Source organism: Choloepus didactylus, chromosome 3, assembly GCF_015220235.1.
Source record: "Choloepus didactylus isolate mChoDid1 chromosome 3, mChoDid1.pri, whole genome shotgun sequence".
NCBI lineage: Eukaryota > Metazoa > Chordata > Mammalia > Pilosa > Megalonychidae > Choloepus > Choloepus didactylus.
This window is the reverse complement of record NC_051309.1, coordinates 42,876,646-42,901,103: the sequence shown is the minus strand read 5'-3', so window position 1 is coordinate 42,901,103 and position 24,458 is coordinate 42,876,646. Positions and strand designations below refer to the sequence as shown.

The window sequence follows — 24,458 nt, the reverse complement described above, 5'->3', positions numbered from 1 at the left end:
GGTAACCCTTTTTAGGTTCTAATGAATTGGAATAGCTAGCAGTAAATACCTGAAACTATCAAACTACATCCCAGAACCCTTGAATCTTGAAGACGACTATATAACAATGTAGCTTATGAGGGGTGACAGTGTGATTGGGAAAGCCATATGGACCACACTCCCCTTTGTCCAGTGTATGGATGGATGAGTAGAAAAATGAGGGCAAAAAAAAAAAAAGGTACCCAGTGTTCTTTTTTACTTTAATTGTTCTTTTTCACTTTAATTTTTATTCTTATTACTTTTGTGTGTGTGGTAATGAAAATGTTCAAAAGTTAATTTTGGTGATGAGCACACAACTGTATAATGGTACTGTGAACAATTGATTATACGCTTTGTATGACTGCATGGTATGTGAATATATCTCAGTGAAATTGAATTTAAAAAAAAAATTGGTAGCCCCCAGTGCTTGTGAGAATATCGTTAATTCCCCAGGTGGGGAAATTTAATATTTCCACATTTTCCCCAGTCCCTCAAGGGGGCTTTGCAAATACATCTTCATTCTCTGCCAGAATTGTTCTGGGGTGTATTGGTACTTCACACTAACCTGCACAAACCAATCAGACCTCACTGCCCAATCAATGCTCCATGTAATTAAACTCACCATACAAGTCAAATTATAATGTGTTACAAAAAAAAAATAGATCTTGCACCTAATAAACATGTCTTCCTTTTGTCCCACACAGAAGCTGAAGCTTCAAAAACACCATCAATATCCTCCTTTACCCTTCAAATCTGATTTACCTTAGTCCTAACCAAGTCCATTTTGTTCATATCTCTAATTAAAGTCTAATCTCTTTTTCAGACTCTTTAATATTTGCTGTATGGGGTAATGCTGACATTCATAGCTGCCAGACTCTGGCTTTGAGTCTCATGTGTCATCAAGATACCCAAATTTCCAAGGGCCAACCAGGTTATACACAAAGAGTTCAACGTATCAGGGTTTAAAAATAACCATTACAGCTCAGGAATAGTGTAACTGCTGTAAGAGCTTACAATCTAGGCGCCTTTACAATAAGCCTTCCCCTGATAACCTATGCTCTCAGATTGCATTCTCAGAGTTTGCACATTATATTTAGTCCATATTAGTGAGGCATTATATTTTCCTTTTCATTTCTGGTTTATTTCACTCAACATACTATCCTCAATGTCCATTCACCTCACAGTTTCACTCTTTGTAGCAGTTCAATATTCCATTCACAGATCACCATTACATTCATCAGTTGATGTACCCTTAGGTCACCTCTATCCACTGCAAATCATGAATACTGACACCATAATCCCCACTGAGCAAATGTCCCTTCATTTCCCTCTTTTCAGTTCTTCCAAGTTTATATCCAATAACCGAGTTGCAGGACCATATGGCATCCCCATGCTTAGCTTCCTGTGGAACCACCACACTGCCCTCCTGATGAGCCGCACCATCCTACTTCCCCATCAATGGTGATTAGGTACATCCCTTTCTCCACATTTTCTCCAACCCTTAATCCCTCTGTTTATTTTTTAGATGGTTTGTTCACACACCATACATTTCATCCTAAGTAAACAATCAGTAGTTCCTTGTATAATTACATAGTTATGCGTTCACCAACACTGTCTATAATCAGGACATTTCCATTTCTTCCAAAAGAAAGAGGAAGAGATGGAAAAGGTAAAAAGAAAAGAGAAAAAGAAAGGAAAAAAATGACAACTAAAAAGCAACAAAAGAAAAAATAAAATACAATAAAAGTCAGACACCACCGCCAAGAATCCCCATACCCCCTCCCTTATATCCCCCTCTTACAGACATTTACCTTTCGTATATTGCCTTTGTTACAATTAGTGGAAGCATATTATAATGTTACCATTAACTATAAACTCTAGTTATGCCTTGATTGTATTTTTTTCTCCAGTACCACCCTATTTTTAACACCTTGCAAAGTTGACATTCATTAGTTCTCCCTCATGTAAAACCATATCTGTACATTTAATCACAATCATTGACCACTCTAGGTTTCACTACGTTATACAGTCCCAGTCTTTATCTTCTGTCCTTCTCCATCATCCTACCTGCCCCTAACTTCCTCCCTCAACCTTACAGCCATCTTTGTTCAGTGTACTTACATACTGTTACCATCAGTTAATATTGTGCTCCAGACCTCTCTCTCCTGTCTTTTCCTAACTGTCTGTGGTGCTCCCTTTAGTAGTTCCTGTAGAGCAGGTATCTTCTTCACAAACTCTTTCAGTGTCTCTCTGTCTTGAGAATATTTTAAACTCTCCCTCATTTTTTTTTTTTTTTTTTTTTGGCTTTTATAAAGGGGCTTTATTTGGTTACAAAGTTATAGTCCTAAGGCCATAAAACTGTCCAAACAAAGGCATCTACAACAGGGTACATTCACTGAAGAACACTGATAGCATCCGGAAAACCTCTGTCAGCTGGGAAGGCACAGGCACATGGCTGGTGTCTGCTCCAGAGTTCTGTTTTCAAAATGGCTTTCTCCCAGGACGTTTCTCTCTCAACGCCTGGGAGCATTCTCTTAGTTTCTCTTAGGCAAACTCTGGACAAGCAAAAGTCTACTTTCAGTGGCTGTCTCCAAAATGTCACTCTCAGCTTCTCTGAGTCCTTCTCTTTATGAGCTCTTTTATAGGACTCCAGTGATTAAATCAAGACCCACCCTGAATGGGCGGGGTCCATATCACCATGGAAATAATCCAATCAAAGGTCTTGCCCACAGTTGATTGATTCACATGTCTATGGAAACACTCAGTCAATAGGTTCCAACCTAATCATCACTAAATACATCTGCCCCCACAAGACTGCATTAAAGAGCATAGCTTCTTCTGGGGGACATAATATATACAAACTCACAAAATATCCTTATGTTTTCAGCTTTTATGTAACTATTCATTCAATCAACACATAAGTACTGAATCATCTTTTGTGGGCCAGGTATTATTCTAACCCCTGGGATACAACAGTGAACAAAGCAGGCAAAAATTTCTGCTCTCATGGATCTTACATTCGATTGGGTGGAGATAGAAATAAATAAGTAAAAAAATATGGCAACTCAGATGGTGCTATGGGGAAAAATAAAGCAGAGCAAGGGGATAGGGAGTGCTGGTGCTGGTGGTGGGTTGGAATTTTAATTAGGATGATGAGGGAACATCTTACTGGTAAGTCTTTTGCCCATTTTTAAATTGGGTTGTTTGTCTTTTTATTGTTGAGTTCTGAGATTTCTTTACATTTATTAAACCTTTATTCGGTATGTGGTTTCCAAATATTTTCTCCCATTGAGTAGGTTTCCTTTTCAATTTCTTGACAAAGTACTTTGAAAGACAAAAGTTTTTAGTTTTGAGGAGGTCCCTTTTATCTATTTCCTCTTTCATGCTTGTGCTTTGGGTGTAAAATATAAGAAACCATTGCCTACCACAAGGTCCTAAAGACACTTCCCTGCATTGTCCTCTAGGATTTTTATGGTCCCATTTCTTTATTTAGGTCTTTGATCCATTTTGAGTTAATTTTTGTATAAAGGGTGAGATAAGGGTTCTCTTTCATTCTTACTGGTAAGAGGACTTTTTTTTTTTTTTTTATAAAGGGGGTTTATCTGGTTACACAGTTACAGTCTTAAGGCCCTAAGTGTCCAAGGTAACACATCAACAATCAGAATCCTTCACTGGAGGATGGACAATGGTATCCGGAAAACCTCTGTTAGCTGGGAAGGCACGTGGCTGGCATCTGCTCCAAGTTCTGGTTTCAAAATGGCTTTCTCCCAGGACATTCCTCTCTAGGCTGCAGTTCCTCAAAAATGTCACTCTTACTTGCTCTTGGGGCATTTTTCCTCTCTTAGCTTCTCCGGAGCAAAAGTCTGCTTTCAACAGCCGTCTTCAAACTGTCTCTCATCTGCAGCTACTCTCTCAGCTTCTGTGCATTCTTTAAGGTGTCCCTCTTGGCTGTAACAAGCTCACACTGTTAACAGGACATCTGATTAAAGATTGGAAGGAGATAAGAGGGGCATGCCACGTGGGTATCTGGGGAAAGTGCATTCCAGTGTGAAGACCCATCTCTTTTCCTTGCTGTTGAAAACACAGAACAGAAATAGCTCAAAAGTATGATCAAACCTAACGGTGAATGAATTTGTCTGATTTACTCTGGTATGCTTAACATCTCCAAACGTCCTTCTGTCTGCATCTCCAAGCTTCTCTAAGCATCAGCAAGCATCTAGGTCTGGGTTTGCTCTTCCGCTCTCTTAAATACTCCAGTGAATTAATCAAGATCCACCCTGAATGGCAGGGTCCACACCTCCCAGAGATATGTCCATTTTTTGCTCCTCATGGAAGAGTGTAGAGAACTGTGATGGATAAGCTTCTGCCTCTTGGTCCACGAAATCCACTTCACATGGACTGTGATGGCTTCTGAATGTAGCAGTATCACCAACTAGTTCACCCAGGGCACAGGGATAAAGAATGGCTTCTGGTGGAGCAACTCAGGACCTGCTCCTTTCTGGGCTCTTTCGTCCCTGCTCTGTAGCTGTGCTGAGTGGTCTCTAACCAGAGAGGCTGTTCTTCCAGGTAGGACTCCTGTCCACGGGGCTCTGTCCTTCGTGCCCCACAAGAGATGCTTTATTCCGGAGAGGCTAAGACCTAGGCCGCCGCTGGCATGGGCTGTTTTCCCTGTTCCTGCTGCAGCCTGGGCGGTGCCCAGGGTCTCACACACCAGGACCAACAATGCGCACTGAATCCTGACGAGGACATACTTCAATGATTTCAGTTTCCATGAGGAATCAGGTGTCGGGACTTCCCTCTTCGCCTCCTGGTCACAAGCCCTCTCCTCTATACTAATCCCGCAGCAGCGCGGGCCTCAGTATCCAGCGCTCTCACCTGAGCAGCAGATCCTCCGGCCCCCCTCCCTCATTTTTGAAGGACAGCTTCGCCAGTTAAGAATTCTTGGTAGTTCCTCTCCTTCAGTATCTTAAATATATCATACAACTGCCTTCTTGCCTCCATGGTTTCTATGAGAAATCCACAGAATCTTAACAAGCTTCCCTTGTGTGATGGATCGCTTTTCTCTTGCTGCTTTCAGAATTCTCTTTGTCTTTGACATTTGATTATCTGATTATTAAATATCTTGGCATAGATCTGTTTGGATCTGTTCTGTTTGGGGCACGCTACGCTTCTCAGATCTGTAATTTTTGGTCTTTCATAAGAGATGGGAAATTTTCAGTGATTATTTCCTCCACTATTGTTTCTGCCCCTTTTCCCTTGTCTTCTCCTTCTGAGACACCTGTGACACACACATTCATGCGGTGAATGTTACCATTCAGTTCCCTAAGACGCTGCTCATATTTTTCCATTCTTTTCCCTATCTGCTCTATTGTATATAGGATTTCAGATGTCCTGCCTTCAGTTCATGAATCTTTTCTTCTGCCTCTTTAAATCTGCTGTCTCCATTATGTTTTTTTATCTCTTGTATCATGCCTTTCATTCCCATAAGTTCTGCCAATTGTTTTTTCACACTTTCGATTTCTTCCTGTTGTTCACCCAGTGTCTTCTTTATATCCTTAATCTTTTTTGTATATCTTCCCTCAACTCATTGATTTGACTTTTGGATTGATTTAGGAGATTTGTTTGATTCATAATTAGTTGTTTCAATTCCTGTATCTCAGTTGAAGTGTAAGTTTGTTCCTTTGACTGGGCCATATCTTCGTTTTTCCTAAGGTGACTTGAAATCTTTTGTTGTCTAAGCATCTGGTTTCCTTGATTATCCCAATCAGATTTTCCCAGACCAGAAGGGCCCAGGTCTCAGGAAGAAGGTATAATCAGTATCAAGTTTGCCTGAGGAGCAGATTGTCCAACTTTCCCATGAGGCCTCTAGACTCGGTGCTTTTCCTATCCTGCCTAACAGGTGGTGCTTGTCAGCCCACAGTTCCCCACCAGCGTAAAGAGGTGCATCCCTTTAATTCACAGTTGACCCTCTGTAACTCCATTTTTAAGGCAGCAATTTGAAGAGTTCTCCTTTCTTTCATTAATCTCTGATTAGGTTATGGATAGTACAGTAATACATACCTCAAAGAATTGTTCTAAAAATTAAATGGATTAAATATATATAGCAAGTAGAAAGTGTCTGGCACAGAATAAATACTCCTTAATTGTTACTATTGCCATTGTTTTGAATTCCCTTTGCTTTACTCCTTAAGAATTTTTAGGTATACACATATTGAACAATTTCCTTGGTGCTTCCCAGACTTCTAAGGCATTTCTCGAATGCTGTCTTAGTCATTCCTCGTCCATACAAAAAAGTGTTGGTCATTACACAGGCCTCCTGAGCCACATGACCTTACCTCCCACCAGCCATCCTTTTGTCATGTAACCAGAATATCCAAGGTACATACCAAGACCCTGAAACCTTTTAATTAGCAACCAGACCTTGTCTCTGAATTCGAGCATTGTAAAGTCTATTTTTACTTTCAGCTACACTGTACACCCCTATATCACTTTTAAAAAATGGGGGTGGGGGTGGGGGAGGTGCTTGTATACCAGAGACCAGTTTTGATTAAAATGGCATTTGGTCTTAAAAATCCTGAAACAGTCTCATTTTTGAGTGGAATAGCACCTTAGATATCTTAAGTGTACAGTAAATAGATTGTTGGGGAGTGTATATTCAAAATGCAGAATTTTGTGATGTTTTTTGTTCTCAATGAAAAGTTAGATGGTTAAATCAGACATTCAAGACAACATTGTACTGTGTCAATTCTCATCAAACATTTTGCACACCTATTTCAGAAACGTCTGTAGAATGGTTGACTATTGGTCATGATTAATGAAACACAGACGTTCAATCTGGTATCTTTTCCGTAGCCTCCTTTTGTCTTTTCCGTTCTTTGCTGGACGTAATATGCAACTCTGTCCTTGGAATCTAGCCTTGTAAGGTTAGTGAATGACTTAGAAAAAAACTAAATTACTCCAGAAACTATATTGCTCGTACTGATCACTTGCATTGAATTGAAAGCCTTGTAAGACACATCAGTATTGCTCCTTCTCCTTCTTCTGATTCATTTGTTCTTTTAAGAAATACTTAATGTTTCAATTGCCAGGCATTGTGCTGTGTGTTAGCAATATAATAGTATCCAAAATGGATAGGTACTTACCCTCAACAATGTTACTTCCCTAGCTTGTCAGCAACAGAAGAGAGCAAAAAAATTTCACTGTAGGTGTCTTGATAAAGATAGAAGAATTATTTCAGAATTACTATATAAAAATAATAATAGCTAAAACTAATGTTTATTATGTGCCAGGCAGTTTATTTAACTCGTTGAATCCTTAAAACAGCTCCATGTGGGTTAGTCCTATCATTATCCCAATTTTACAAGAAGAAAGAAGCTCAGGCGCAGAGAGGTTATGAAACTTTTGGTCGCTTTGCTTAAATATCTAAGTAATAGAGCCAGGATTAAACCCCAGGCATTGTGACTCTAGAATTTGCAACCAGCACACTATACTTTACTTTTAAGAGTAAAATTAAATGACTACAGACACTATACATTCTCAGAAAACTGGTATTAAAGAGCATGTTTTGAAAATACATACTTGGATATTTTAAATAGCTAATGTTCATTTATGTGATAGTTTCCATAAAGTGGAATATATTTAATCAGAGATAATCTTGATAACTATTAAATAAAATACTAGCTTATTTTAAATGTTAAACCAAACAGACCAATTGTAGTCTTCATTTTAACCTTTCAGAGTATATACATACAAAAACTCTGCATTTTAGGATCAGAAAGGGAAGCCAAGAGAGATCAGATATTCTTGAAATTAGCAAACTTAAAAGTAAATGAAGCGAGAGGGCGGGGCAAGATGGCAGACTGGTGAGCTGTATGTTTTAGTTACTCCTCCAGGAAAGTAGGTAGAAACCCAGGAACTGCGTGGACTGGACACCACAGAGCAATCTGACTTTGGAGATACTTCATACAACACTCATGAAAACGTGGAACTGCTGAGATCAGCGAAATCTGTAAGTTTTTGCGGCCAGGGGACCCGCGCCCCTCCCTGCCAGGCTCAGTCCCGTGGGAGGAGGGGCTGTCAGCTCCGGGAAGGAGAAGGGAGAACTGCAGTGGCAGCCCTTATCGGAAACTCATTCTACTGATCCAAACTCCAACCATAGATAGACTGAGACCAGACACCAGAGAATCTGAGAGCAGCCAGCCCAGCAGAGAGGAGACAGGCATAGAAAAAAAAAAACAACACGAAAAACTCCAAAATAAAAGCAGAGGATTTTTGGAGTTCTGGTGAACACAAAAAGGGGAAGGGCGGAGCTCAGGCCTTCAGGCGCATATGCAAATCCCAAAGAAAAGCTGATCTCTCTGCCCTGTGGACCTTTCCTTAATGCCCCTAGTTGCTTTGTCTATTAGCATTTCAATAACCCATTAGATCTCTGAGGAGGGCCCTTTTTTTTTTTTTTTTAATCCTTTTTTATTTTTCTAAAACAATTACTCTAAGAAGCCCAATACAGAAAGCTTCAAAGACTTCCAATTTGGGCAGGTCAAGTCAAGAGCAGAACTAGGAGAGCTCTGAGACAAAACGCAATAATCCAGTGGCTGAGAAAATTCACTAAACACCACAACTTCCCAAGAAAAGGGGGGTGTCCGCTCACAGCCATCATCCTGGTGGACAGGAAACACTCCTGCCCATCGCCAGCCCCATAGCCCAGAACTGCCCCAGACAACCCAGTGTGACGGAAGTGCTTCAAATAACAGGCACACACCACAAAACTGGGCGTGGACATTAGCCTTCCCTGCAACCTCAGCTGATTGTCCCAGAGTTGGGAAGGTAGAACAGTGTGAATTAGCAAAGCCCCATTCAGCCATCATTTCAGCAGACTGGGAGCGTCCCTACACAGCCCAGCAGCCCAGAACTGCCCTGGGGGGACGGCACTCACCTGTGACATAGCACAGTCATCCCTCAACAGAGGACCCGGGGTGCACAGCCTGGAAGAGGGGCCCACTTGCAAGTCTCAGGAGCCATACGCCAATACCAAGGACTTGTGGGTCAGTGGCAGAGACAAACTGTGGCAGGACTGATCTGAAGGATTGGACTATTGCAGCAGCTTTAAAACTCTAGGATCACCAGGGAGATTTGATTGTTAGAGCCACCCCCCCCTCCCTGACTGCCCAGAAACACGCCCCATATACAGGGCAGGCAACACCAACTACACACGCAAGCTTGGTACACCAATTGTACCCCACAAGACTCACTCCCCCACTCACCAAAAAGGCTAAGCAGGGGAGAACTGGGTTGTGGAAAACAGGTGGCTCGTGGACGCCACCTGCTGGTTACTTAGAGAAAGTGTACTCCATGAAGCTGTAGATCTGATAAATTAGAGATAAGGACTTCAGTTGGTCTACAAATCCTAAAAGAACCCTATCAAGTTCAGCAAATGCCATGAGGGCAAAAACAACAGAAAATTATAAAGCATATGAAAAAACCAGACGATATGGATAACCCAAGCCCAAGCACCCAAATCAAAATACCAGAAGAGACACAGCACCTAGAGCAGCTACTCAAAGAACTAAAGATGAACAATGAGACCATAGTACGGGAGACAAAGGAAATCAAGAAGACCCTAGAAGAGCATAAAGAAGACATTGCAAGACTAAATAAAAAAATGGATGATCTTATGGAAATTAAACTGTTGACCAGATTAAAAAGATTCTGGACACTCATAGTACAAGACTAGAGGAAGCTGAACAACGAATCAGTGACCTTGAAGATGACAGAATGGAAAATGAAAGCATAAAAGAAAGAATGGGGAAAAAAATTGAAAAAATCAAAATGGACCTCAGGGATATGATAGATAATATGAAACGTCCAAATATAAGACTCATTGGTGTCCCAGAAGGGGAAGAAAAGGGTAAAGGTCTAGGAAGAGTATTCAAAGAAATTGTTGGGGAAAACTTCCCAAATCTTCTAAACAACATAAATGCTCAGCGAACCCCAAATAGAATAAATCCAAATAAACCCACTCCGAGACATATACTGATCACACTGTCAAACACGGAAGAGAAGGAGCAAGTTCTGAAAGCAGCAAGAGAAAAGCAATTCACCACATACAAAGGAAACAGCATAAGACTAAGTAGTGACTACTCAGCAGCCACCATGGAGGCAAGAAGGCAGTGGCACGATATATTTAAAATTCTGAGTGAGAAAAATTTCCAGCCAAGAATACTTTATCCAGCAAAGCTCTCCTTCAAATTTGAGGGAGAGCTTAAATTTTTCACAGACAAAGAAATGCTGAGAGAATTTGCTAACAAGAGACCTGCCCTACTGGAGATACTAAAGGGAGCCCTACAGACAGAGAAACAAAGACAGGACAGAGAGACTTGGAGAAAGGTTCAGTACTAAAGATATTCGGTATGGGTACAATAAAGGATATTAATAGACGGGAAAAATATGACAAACATAAACCAAAGGATAAGATGGCTGATTCAAGAAATGCCTTCACGGTTATAACGTTGAATGTAAATGGATTAAACTCCCCAATTAAAAGATATAGATTCGCAGAATGGATCAAAAAAATGAACCATCAATATGTTGCATACAAGAGACTCAGTCACAGGGACACAAAGAAACTGAAAGTGAAAGGATGGAAAAAAATATTTCATGCAAGCTACAGCCAAAAGAAAGCAGGTGGAGCAATATTAATCTCAGATAAAATAGACTTCAAATGCAGGGATGTTTTGAGAGACAAAGAAGGCCACTACATACTAATAAAAGGGGCAATTCAGCAAGAAGAAATAACAATCGTAAATGTCTATGCACCCAATCAAGGTGCCACAAAATACATGAGAGAAACACTGGCAAAACTAAAGGAAGCAATTGATGTTTCCACAGTAATTGCGGGAGACTTCAACACATCACTCTCTCCTATAGATAGATCAACCAGACAGAAGACCAATAAGGAAATTGAAAACCTAAACTATCTGATAAATGAATTAGATTTAACAGACATATACAGGACATTACATCCCAAATCACCAGGATACACATACTTTTCTAGTGCTCACGGAACTTTCTCCAGAATAGATCATATGCTGGGACATAAAACAAGCCTCAATAAATTTAAAAAGATTGAAATTATTCAAAGCACATTCTCTGACCACAATGGAATACAATTAGAAGTCAATAACCATCAGAGACTCAGAAAATTCACAAATACCTGGAGGTTAAACAACACACTCCTAAACAATCAGTGGGTTAAAGAAGAAATAGCAAGAGAAATTGCTAAATATATAGAGACGAATGAAAATGAGAACACAACATACCAAAACCTATGGGATGCAGCAAAAGCAGTGCTAAGGGGGAAATTTATAGCACTAAACGCATATATTAAAAAGGAAGAAAGAGCCAAAATCAAAGAACTAGTGGATCAACTGAAGAAGCTAGAAAATGAACAGCAAACCAATCCTAAACCAAGTAGAAGAAAAGAAATAACAAGGATTAAAGCAGAAATAAATGACATAGAGAACAAAAAAACAATAGAGAGGATAAATATCACCAAAAGTTGGTTCTTTGAGAAGATCAACAAGATTGACAAGCCCCTAGCTAGACCCATATAAACAAAATAATGAATGAAAAAGTTGACATAACTGCAGATCCTGAAGAAATTAAAAAAATTATAAGAGGATACTATGAACAACTGTATGGCAACAAACTGGATAATGTAGAGGAAATGGACAATTTCCTGGAAACATATGAACAACCTAGACTGACCAGAGAAGAAATAGAAGACCTCAGCCTACCCATCACAAGCAAAGAGATCCAATCAGTCATCAAAAATCTTCCCACAAATAAATGCCCAGGGCCAGATGGCTTCACAGGGGAATTCTACCAAACTTTCCAGAAAGAACTGACACCAATCTTACTCAAACTCTTTCAAAACATTGAAGAAAATGGAACACTACCTAACTCATTTTATGAAGCTAACATCAATCTAGTACCAAAACCAGGCAAAGATGCTACAAAAAAGGAAAACTACCGGCCAATCTCCCTAATGAATATAGATGCAAAAATCCTCAACAAAATACTTGCAAATCGAATCCAAAGACACATTAAAAAAATCATACACCATGACCAAGTGGGGTTCATTCCAGGCATGCAAGGATGGTTCAACATAAGAAAATCAATCAATGTATTACAACACATTAACAAGTCAAAAGGGAAAAATCAATTGATCATCTCAATAGATGCTGAAAAAGCATTTCACAAAATCCAACATCCCTTTTTGATAAAAACACTTCAAAAGGTAGGAATTGAAGGAAACTTCCTCAACATGATAAAGAGCATATATGAAAAACCCACAGCCAGCATAGTACTCAATGGTGAGAGACTGAAAGCCTTCCCTCTAAGATCAGGAACAAGACAAGGATGCCCGCTGTCACCACTGTTATTCAACATTGTGCTGGAAGTGCTAGCCAGGGCAATCCGGCAAGACAAAGAAATAAAAGGCATCCAAATTGGAAAAGAAGAAGTAAAACTGTCATTGTTTGCAGATGATATGATCTTATATCTAGAAAACCCTGAGAAATCGACGATACAGCTACTAGAGCTAATAAACAAATTTAGCAAAGTAGCGGGATACAAGGTTAATGCACATAAGTCAGTAATGTTTCTATATGCTAGAAATGAACAAACTGAAGAGACACTCAAGAAAAAGATACCATTTTCAATAGCAACTAAAAAAATCAAGTACCTAGGAATAAACTTAACCAAAGATGTAAAAGACCTATACAAAGAAAACTACATAACTCTACTAAAAGAAATAGAAGGGGACCTTAAAAGATGGAAAAATATTCCATGTTCATGGATAGGAAGACTAAATGTCATTAAGATGTCAATTCTATCCAAACTTATCTACAGATTCAATGCAATCCCAATCAAAATTCCAACAACCTACTTTGCAGACTTGGAAAAGCTAGTTATCAAATTTATTTGGAAAGGGAAGATGCCTCGAATTGCTAAAGACACTCTAAAAAAGAAAAACGAAGTGGGAGGACTTACACTCCCTGACTTTGAAGCTTATTGTAAAGCCACAGTTGCCAAAACAGCATGGTACTGGCACAAAGATAGACATATAGATCAATGGAATCGAATTGAGAATTCAGAGATAGAACCTCAGATCTATGGCCGACTGATCTTTGATAAGGCCCCCAAAGTCACTGAACTGAGTCATGATGGTCTTTTCAACAAATGGGGCTGGGAGAGTTGGATATCCATATCCTAAAGAATGAAAGAGGACCCCTACCTCACCCCCTACACAAAAATTAACTCAAAATGGACCAAAGATCTCAATATAAAAGAAAGTACCTTAAAACTCCTAGAAGATAATGTAGGAAAACATCTTCAAGACCTTGTATTAGGCGGCCACTTCCTAGACTTTACACCCAAAGCACAAGCAACAAAAGAAAAAATAGATAAACGGGAACTCCTCAAGCTTAGAAGTTTCTGCACCTCAAAGGAATTTCTCAAAAAGGTAAAGAGGCAGCCAACTCAATGGGAAAAAATTTTTGGAAACCATGTATCTGACAAAAGACTGATATCTTGCATATATAAAGAAATCCTACAACTCAATGACAGTAGTACAGTCGGCCCAATTATAAAATGGGCAAAAGATATGAAAAGACAGTTCTCTGAAGAGGAAATACAAATGGCCAAGAAACATGAAAAAATGTTCAGCTTCACTAGCTATTAGAGAGATGCAAATTAAGACCACAATGAGATACCATCTAACACCGGTTAGAATGGCTGCCATTAAACAAACAGGAAACTACAAATGCTGGAGGGGATGTGGAGAAATTGGAACTCTTATTCATTGTTGGTGGGACTGTATAATGGTTCAACCACTCTGGAAGTCAGTCTGGCAGTTCCTTAGAAAACTAGATATAGAGTTACCATTCGATCCAGCGATTGCACTTCTCGGTATATACCCGGAAGATCGGAAAGCAGTGACACGAACAGATACCTGCACGCCAATGTTCATAGCAGCATTATTCACAATTGCCAAGAGATGGAAACAACCCAAATGTCCTTCAACAGATGAGTGGATAAATAAAATGTGGTACATACACACGATGGAATACTACGCGGCAGTAAGAAGGAACGATCTCGTGAAACATATGACAACATGGATGAACCTTGAAGACATAATGCTGAGCGAAATAAGCCAGGCACAAAAAGAGAAATATTATATGCTGCCACTAATGTGAACTTTGAAAAATGTAAAACAAATGGTTTATAATGTAGAATGTAGGGGAACTAGCAATAGAGAGCAATTAAGGAAGGGGGAACAATAATCCAAGAAGAACAGATAAGCTATTTAACGTTCTGGGGATGCCCAGGAATGACTATGGTCTGTTAATTTCTGATGGATATAGTAGGAGCAAGTTCACAGAAATGTTGCTATATTAGGTAACTTTCTTGGGGTAAAGTAGGAACATGTTGGAAGTTAAGCAGTTGCCTTAGGTTAGCTGTCTTTTTCTTACTCCCTTGTTATGGTCTCTTTGAAATGTTCTTTTATTGTATGTTTGTTTTCTTTTTAACTTTTTTTTCATACAGTTGATTTAAAAAAGAAGGGAAAGTTAAAAAAAAAAAGGAGAGAAAGAAAAACAAGGGAAAAAAAAAGATGTAGTGCCCCCTTGAGGAGCCTGTGGAGAATGCAGGGGTATTCACCTACCCCACCTCCATGGTTGCTAACATGACCACAGACATAGGGGACTGGTGGTTTGATGGGTTGAGCCCTCTACCACAGGTTTTACCCTTGGGAAGACGGTTGCTGCAAAGGAGAGGCTAGGCCTCCCTATGGTTGTGCCTAAGAGCCTCCTCCCGAATGCCTCTTTGTTGCTCAGATGTGGCCCTGTCTCTCTAGCTAAGCCAACTTGAAAGGTGAAATCACTGCCCTCCCCCCTATGTGGGATCAGACACCCAGGGGAGTGAATCTCCCTGACAACGTGGAATATGACTCCCGGGGAGGAATGTAGACCTGGCATCGTGGGACGGAGAACATCTTCTTGACCAAAAGGGGGATGTGAAAGGAAATGAAATAAGCTTCAGTGGCAGAGAGATTCCAAAAGGAGCCGAGAGGTCACTCTGGTGGGCACTCTTATGCACACTTTAGACAACCCTTTTTAGGTTCCAAAGAATTGGGGTAGCTGGTGGTGGATACCTGAAACTATCAAACTGCAACCCAGAACCCATGAATCTCGAAGACAGTTGTATAAAAATGTAGCTTATGAGGGGTGACAATGGGATTGGGAAGGCCATAAGGACCACACTCCACTTTGTCTAGTTTATGGATGGATGAGTAGAAAAATAGGGGAAGGAAACAAACAGACAAAGGTACCCAGTGTTCTTTTTTACTTCAATTGCTCTTTTTCACTCTAATTATTATTCTTGTTATTTTTGTGTGTGTGCTAATGAAGGTGTCAGGGATTGATTTGGGTGATGAATGTACCACTATGTAATGGTACTGTAAACAATCGAAAGTACGATTTGTTTTGTATGACTGTGTGGTATGTGAATATATCTCAATAAAATGAAGATTAAAAAAAAAAAAAAAAGTAAATGAAGCACCCAATGCTAGGAACAGTGTCAGACTGTAATGAGAATTAGCTAGAATAATGTGTAGAAGGATTTTACATGGTGCCTTCTCTAATAATAGTGGTTTGTCAAATATGCATTTTCCCTGCCAATGACCATTTGAAGCAGATGCAACACTGTGTTAAAAGTAAGGAAATTAAGACCTGAAAAGATTATACTAGGATTAGCTGTTGTGTAGAGCAGGGCTTTGAACCCAGGCATAGTATCCCTTATTATCTGTTTCACTATACTGCTAATAAGGCTGTGGTTATGTTTCTCATCTAACTTATGTAGCATTTTGAAACATTAAAACAAAAGTTCCATGTTTGTAATAATCAGCTGATTTTTTATGCCTCAACTTCAGAACACATTGAATGGTTAAAATCCTGAAGGTGCCCACTTTTTTTTATTTCATGTGTCACTGTAGCTTCTACCTGCCTACAAGATTCTAAATATAGTTCTCATTAACTGCAAATATTACTTGCAAGTGATTTGACATCCCTCCTGTATTTTCTGAAAGCTAATGAGGATAAAATACAGGTAAAGGCCACAAATTTACCAATTCTGAATATATAGCTAAAATAGCATCTTGAATCATCCTGTTAAGGTTATCATTACAATTTCAATCAGTTAACTGGAAAGAGAAGAAATAGAGTTGCCAGATCTGGGTGCCATCAACACTGCATCTCTGAGCTAAGGGCAAATGCAGGGTAACAAAATCAGCTCACTTTGTGTTCTGGCCTAGGAACCTTGCATTGTGGTTTGCTGCACTAAGTGGTTTACCCCCTGGATTTTAAGCCTGAATGCAGGACTTTGATAAATAAGGCCTAGCAACCCTGTACTACTTCATCAGTCTTTCTTTTACCTTGCATGATTCTTCACATCTTTCACTTACTTTCTCACTGCCCAGATGGTCAGTTCCTGATCTGGTCACAACTCTCCCTGCAGTATCATCTCAGAAGAGCCTCTCCTTCCTACCTTCGCCCTAAATCTTCTTTATCCCCTCTGTTCCTTTGTCAGTTTTTGTATAGGATCTCCTCAAGGCGGCTAGTCCGCCTAGCACCACCTCTGGGAAACTTGTCCTATTTTATTACATGATATTTATATTATTGTCATACTGTATGGTTATTTAAATTTTTTTATTAATTAAAACCATTTTTTTAGGTCCTAATATATGCCAGTTGTACTAGATGCTTTGTGTTTGTTATCTCATTTAATCCTTCAGCCCTATTAGATAAAGCTCTTGGTAAGTGTTAGCCTCTAGAGCCATTTTAATACTACAACCATCACTTCTAATATGTGGCGTAACCCCTCCAGAAGAACCTCTTACTTACATTAAGTTTTTACTGACATTAGGTCAATAATAACTTATTTTTTGTATGATCACTATTATATCCGTTTACTAGTTCACTGATACTTTATTCCACTGAACATGGATAGTATCTATAAAATTAGTTTTTACTATTAATCTGGGAGTTGATGCTGAACACTTTAACTTGGAGAGTTAACTGTAGAACTTTTATATCCCTTTGGATTTTTGCAGTAAACGTATTCCATCAGTCATTAACTTTTTTTGTGTGGATTCAAATAAGTGTTCCTGTTTATATTTTAGGCTGCATTTGGAATTGTTACTTAACTTGAGAAAATTGCTTCATTTCCCCCTGTATGGTCCCAAGATACCATATCCCACACCACATTTAGAAAAATAAGCAATTTGTACTACACTGAGAAAATTTAGTATGACCAACTGGATAGTTAATGTTGGCCATCTGCAACTTTTGGGTGAAGCACAATCACCCTTTCCATTGTTTAGTTCACTTGTTTTTCCTTTATGTCTTTGAGCTATTATCTAAATGGCAAACAATTCCAAACATTTTGTATTAAATATGTGTTTTTATTAGGTCTGTTGATTCTTGAGTTTGTTTTGCTTACAGTTAAGGCCAAATTCCATGAAGAAGTGATTACCAGTAAACATTATTGAACAAACAGGATACGTCAAACCTGGTATTTCTGAGGAATCTGTAAATTTAAAAAGAATGCCTATAGGATAACAGTCTATAATTTTCCCATTTTTTGGATTAACATGTTTTACTTAGCATGTTTAGTGTGGGGATTTTCAAGGATCTTGAAATTTCTATCCTTAAGTAAAAAATTTCCTGATTTCTTGTGCTCATTTGTATATTGAGGTTTTCTCACATCACACAGGTTCATATCTTGAAATAAAATAACTCCTAAGTGTGTATTCCCATGTGTTAAACAATTGTATATTAGTTTGATATGAATATTCTTTCAGTAACAAATGAATTTGTCAAAATGATATGCATTTTTCAGAAGTCAAGTGTCAGAAATGGTGGAGGTTCGCTTTGGGACATAGGTTCAAGTCCAGGAAATTCTTCCAGTAATCTGAACTGTTTAAAATTCTGTGAGAGTAGCCAGGAAGATCCTGAGGACTCAGAGCTAGTATAGGGAGGTTTCCTGAAGGTGTGGCAGGCATCTTATAGAGGATTCTTTTTATATCATATTATTAAACTTGTTCTGTATAACAGGTTATTAATTTAATAGCCTCTGAAAGACTTAATAGTCACCGACCTTTTTTTAGCATTGTTACCTTTATAAAATTTATATGGAATATAGGTAAACAAGTCTTCTTGTTCTCTTCCAAGTTTGGAATTGTTGAGAAGTAGACACAATCTTAATACTATTATAGCTGATTGAAAACGTGGAATGATACAGGGAAGGTGGTGCGCCATAATTGAACAGCCAGGGGCCTCCCCTGGTAAAGGACAGAACAGAATGCTCTTCCCTAGGTAAAGGAGAACAAACTGAGACGAGGCCACGCCCAGCAATCAGTTCTTTTCCCCTGGTCTTATCTATCAGAGTTGATCTTCCTTCTCCCAAAGAGTAGGTGAGGGGAGATAAGAAACCTTTTCCTACTCACCATGCTCCCAGGGTCAAAATTTCCCTTCTTACTGGAGAAGTGGTGGATTCCTCCTAACCACTTAACAGACCAAAACTAAATTTTCCTCTTGGTTTTGATTGTTTGTTTGGGGCTTTTTGATACAAAAATGTATTTGCTAACCCAGCTTGGGAGTCACAGTTTCTTTTGCTGCTTTTAAGTTCATTTTGTCACATTGTCCAGTAAGTTTTCTTCTGTAATACCATTTCGAAAGTATTAATGAAAAATTAGGGTTTTTTTCAAAATAAGTACATTTTATTGTTGTAAGCAAATAGGATATTTGAGTAGTAGCACTTAATAACTAAAAACAAAAACTCCATTTCTTATTTTGTCTATATATAGTTTACAGATAGAATCCTTGAACCAAGTAAAATCTTTGGAAAATGAAAAATATATATATTTTAAGATTTTGGATAACCATAGAAATGATACAAGTCTGGTTTTGGTTTGTTTTCCTGCCTACATCTTTCCTAACTTCGCTCTTTCTCCTTCTCCTGTCCCCAAGGTAAAAAGAAAACTCAGTTTGCAAAGGGAGAAATGAAGGCCAAACAGAAACAGGATCCAGCTTCTGTAAAACTTGGATTCAAAATATCCGTGAATAGAAAATGAATTTAACTTCAGAACACACACTTTCTGCCTTGAAAACTAAAAGAAACTATTACTTCCTTTTCACATGACCACAAGTCCTTTGATGGAAATGTACAGCTGAAACTCTTGAAAGAGAGGCTAAAAGCAACTTCTACCCCCCTCCCTAGACTTTTCTTATGAAAAGTCAATAATTAAGCAAATTGCTTAACACTTGGTTCCAGTTCCTGCATATCTGGAGTTTAAAGCGCATAATACACCATTAATTTCCATGCTGCATTTTTTATTTTAAAGAAAGTAACAGATATCCTTACTCTGACACTGAAAATTCATCAATTTTAGAGCCAGGAATTCCCATGTTCCAAGAAAAAATAGAAGTCTACTGAATTGATTTTTAAGAAGAAAGGAGATCAGATATTTGTTTTTCCTTTTGGAAACTTTTATGTATAATTCTTTCTGCCTGCCTACTTTTCTGCAAAAATGAGATGTACAGATTTCAATTCCCTGCTATGAAAAGTGATGTGGTGGCAATTATATAAATGTTGCTTTCTGATTTTTATCAGAGTGAGAAAATAATTAAAATTATTGATTTGCAAGTAGTAAACACTTTGTTTTTTGATTTCCCCTCCATTTTAGTTTAATATAATTTGCAATAAATGTACATATTATTGTTTGTTTTATAAAACGTATCACTTTAAAATGATTTTTACTCCTGTGATTATGTTGGAATATTTCGAATTTTAAAGGAGTAAAGACTATCCAGCATTTGATTTTATAATGTTTGTCACCAGATTTTTATTATTGATGTAAAAAAAAAAAAAAAAATCAATTTTTTAAAATAGTTGGACTTTGGCAACTTTGTAAGGAAAGTCGGAGGTGTTTAGGATTTCTATCAATATTCAGCATTGTGCTATAAGGAAATAAGTCTGTTTTGCTTTTGTCTGCCAGTCTGGGCTCAGTTTTTGTTTATTTTAGAAGACAACTGTTGCATCAATATATTATGTTTCTTGCATTGTTCAGCATAGGTAATGTGTGCACTTTTTGTGTACACATAATCATATTTAAGTTTTTTGCATAAAATAAATGCTTCTAGATGTCATATGGTAGTCTTTTAATCTCTTTATCATTATGTTTTCTTGTGAATTTTTTTAATGTGAAAGGGCTGAAGACAAAATGAAAAACATTACAGTCAACTTTCAATTATCTATATAATGGTGACTATGCCTCAGGTTTTAACTTTTGCAGTAATCATAAGCTTACAAAAAAAATCATGAAGGCATACTACAAGAGCTAATTCAGGAAAAACTTGAAATTTGTCCTTTTCTCACACCCAGAATTATATCCTGCCTCTACTATCTGTCTACATAGGCTCATCTCCAAAGCCTTAGCTTCTTGTGCTCCTTTTCCTTACATGTATCTAACTTGGGCTAGAATAAATAAATAACATGAGTGCAATTTGCTGACAGTAAATGTCACATGCTCTCATAGATAATCAAGAGTTGACTGTATATTGATTGAAAGATGGGTAATTCTTTTAAATATGCATATATACACTCATTTAGGCTTCAGAAGATGGTTAGGGAATAATGGATACCAGTGATTTAAAATATATATGTGTGTGTGTGTGTGTGTGTGCGCGCGCGTATATATATATATATATATATATATATATATACGCGCGCACACACAATGTCTTTTAAAAGGGCAGAAAAACCTCTACCCATACTGCCTCTTCATAACCCTTTTAAAGGAAAGTATAAAATACTGCCTCCAACATGCTGAAAAATAATATCTATGCATAAGTACCGGAGAAGTCCCTCAAGAAATCAATGGGCATGTTCTCGTTAGAAAGATTTTAAAGTTCTCTTAACTTGAATCTTACAGCCTCCAGTTTATCACCAACAAAAAGCACACTGATGAGGACCTTCCTTCCCTTCTCCTAATTCTCCAGCATCACAGGTTACTGTAAAAATTACCTGTAGTGTTAAGTCAGATTTAGCATAATGTGTAACAGAACCGTTTATATCAATCTATGGCTGCTTGGATTTTTGCAGGAAAGGAGTTAGCCAGAAGGATCCGGTCCATGATCATAAATAGGTAAATGGCCCACCCCTGATTTTGTAAAATGATGCAAGTATCTGCCATTAAGAGAAGGGAAAGAAGGATGATAGGAAAGAAGTTAAGCTGATGGGGAGGGACTTGTTTAAGGGAAATTGTTAGTTTTCCTTAAAGGAAAACATTAGATCCCTTGGGAATTTGGTATTCACATCTCAGAGAAATACAACACAAAAGTGCAGACTTATATTTGAGAATTAATGTTAACCCTTTGTGTCTAATTTGAAGCTTCTTGTATTTGTCTAAAACTACAAGCCAGAATTTTGTATCTCCTTTGATAAAAAGTGTGTATAATGTAAAGTAGTTTTGCATATTCTTGTGCTGCACATGGGCTGAATTTTTAGATTTTTTTTAAAACCTTGAAGCAGAACCTTGTAATTTGTGTAAATGATAAGTGTAAAATCCTACCATAAAATGCTAAAAATATGCACTGTTTCAAATAAAACCAAGAAATGCAGCATTATGTAGTAGTGTGGAGGCCTGAATATTCACATACCCCCTGGTATGTCAAGGTGATAAGATGTCTTTGTATATTTTTCTGTTTAGATTCTAGAATCTGCATATCCTAATAAATGCTACCTTCAGACTTTCTGGTTAGGTTCTGTAGTGACTGAGGGAGAACATACTAGGTAAATTCTAATGGACATTTGGAAAACTCTAGAAATTGTTGTTTAACCCAAGAAATTAAAAAGTATCCTTTCATTTACACTGTCCTATGTTGCATCTATTTATCAAATCTTAGACATACATACTTAATAAGTTCATGGACAGTAAGCCAATTTCATAAATCTGCAGAGGTAAACAAAATGAGAAGTTATCATGGCTGGTTTTGTTTTTGTACACTCAGTGGGTTGATCTCTTCACACATATTTTCACACTTGTATTTTCAAGACCTTCCAACTTCACCAACAGTCTCGAACAACTCTTGACAATAAGCATTGCCTGCCTAGGTAATATTCTCAGGATTGCCCATAAGAAGTTAAAAATTTGCTACAAGCCAGCAACGGTTACTTAACAATGGACATTAGAGTGCCTAATCAGTCACCTTTTCTCCTGCCAACCAGAGCTCCAAATTTTCACTCCCATAACTGTAATAATCTTCATTAATTTTGTATAAGGACCCATTTCTAAGGAACCCGGGTCAGGCTGGTGATCAGGGTTTTAGTTTGGGGGTAGTTTCTCAGCTAAAGTATTTTGTTTTACCTATATGAGTTACTAAGGGCACTTCCCTCATCCTCTAGTAACTTAACGTTTGTTGTCTACCAAAGACCATGCCATTCTGAGTAAAATCCATTCCTTTTAGGAAACAGCATTGTTTCTGTTCTTCCTAGAAAAGCTTTGAAAGCAGCTAACTGAAGGTCACCCACACAAGTAAGAAGCACCATTGTGCAAGGATCAGATATGTGGAAGTCAATATAAAATTTGAGGGTTGGCGGGTGGGTAGCCATTTTCTTCATTACAACTGTTTATTGACTGTACAGATGAGGCACTATGCTAGGAGCTGATGCTAAAAACAAAGACTGCTGCCTTAGAAGGATTAGCAGTATAAAGCAAGGACCACAACACAGGCAGATGTGACTGCTCAAGGTGATAGGTTATGTTTGGATTTCAGAACCCTGGAAGTTACTGTAGAAGCAGAAAGTCCCCTACTTTTCCCTATAGAAAAGTTCTATTCTGAGACCTTTTACAGACTTTTAGGTCCCTAAAGAAGTGATCAGGACAGATTAAGATACTACAAAAAAAGGAAAACTGTAGTCCAATATCTCACTAATGAGTATAGATGGAAAAATTCTCAACAAAATACTTGAAAATCGAATCCGAAGTCACAGTAAAAGAATTATACACCATGACCAAGTGGGGTTTGTTGCTGGCGTGCAAGGATGGTTCAACACAAGAAAATCAATGTAATAGAACACATTAAAAAATTTTAAAGGGAAAATCAAATTATCATCTCGATAGACACTGAAAAAACATTTGACAAAATTCAACACTGAAAAAACACTTCACGGGGTAGGAATTGAAGGAAACTTTCTCAATATGATACAGGGCATATATGAAAAACCCACAGCCAGCATAGTACTCAATGGTGAGAGACAGAAAGCCTTCCCACTAAGATTGGAAACAAGACAAAGATGCTCACTATCACCACTATTATTCAACATTGTGCTAAAAGTTCTACCCAGAGCACTTCACCAAGACAAAGAAATAAAGGCTAACCAAACTGGAAAGGAAGAAGTAAAATTGTCATTATTTGCAGATGATACGATCTTATAGTTGGAAAACCCTGAAAAATCAACAACAAAGCTACAAGAGCTGATAAGTTCAGCAGAGTGGCAGGATACAAGATTAATGCACATAAGTCAGTAATGTTCCTATACACTAGAAATGACCTAACTGAAGAGGCAACTAAAAAAGAACGAAGTGGGAGAATGTAACACTTCCAGACTTTGAAGCCTGCTAGACCACAGTAGTCAAAAACAGCATGGTGTTGGCACAAAGACTGACGTATTGATCAGTGGAATTGAATTGAGAGTTCAGAAATAGACCCCCAGATCTATGGTTGACTGATTTTTGATAAGGCCCCCAAATCCACTGAACTGGAACAGAACAGTCTCTTCAACATGGGCTGGGAGAGTTGGATATCCATACCCAAAAGAATGAAAGAGGAGCCCTACCTCACACCCTATACAAAAATTAACTCAAAGTGGATCAAAGACTGCACAATAAAATTCCTAGAAGATAATATAGAGAAACATCATCAGGACCTAGTAACAGGATGTAGTTTCATGGAACTTACAACCAAAGCAAAATCAAGAAAAGAAGAAATATATAAATGGGAACTCCTCAAAGTCAAAAGCTTCTGTGCCTCAAAGGACTTTGTCAAAAAGGTGAAGAGTCAGCCAACTCAATGGGAGAAAAAATATTTGGAAACAATATATCTGTTAAGTGACTGATACCCTGAATATATAAAGAAATCCTACAACTCCACAACAATAGCACAAACAGCCCAATTATAAAATGGGCAAAAGATATGAAAAGGCATTTTTCTGAAAAAGAAATACAAATTACTAAAAAACACATGAAAAAATGTTCCTCTACACTAGCTATTAAGGAAATGCAAATCAAAACTAGAATGAGATATCACTTCATATCAATAAAA

General features: G+C 38.1%; 1 protein-coding gene across 4 annotated transcripts in view; it reads left to right on the top strand.

The window, feature by feature from the left end:
• PDS5A (PDS5 cohesin associated factor A) overlaps window positions 1-20,282 on the top strand; it is a 188,076-nt gene extending 167,794 nt beyond the window's left edge. For all 4 annotated transcript variants that reach the window (XM_037829628.1, XM_037829625.1, XM_037829626.1 and 1 more), the window contains one exon: window positions 19,104-20,282. In XM_037829628.1, coding sequence (XP_037685556.1) covers window positions 19,104-19,107 — 4 coding nt within the window. In that variant the 3' untranslated portion in view covers window positions 19,108-20,282. The remainder of the gene's footprint in view (window positions 1-19,103) is intronic.
• Window positions 20,283-24,458: the final 4,176 nt, after the last annotated feature.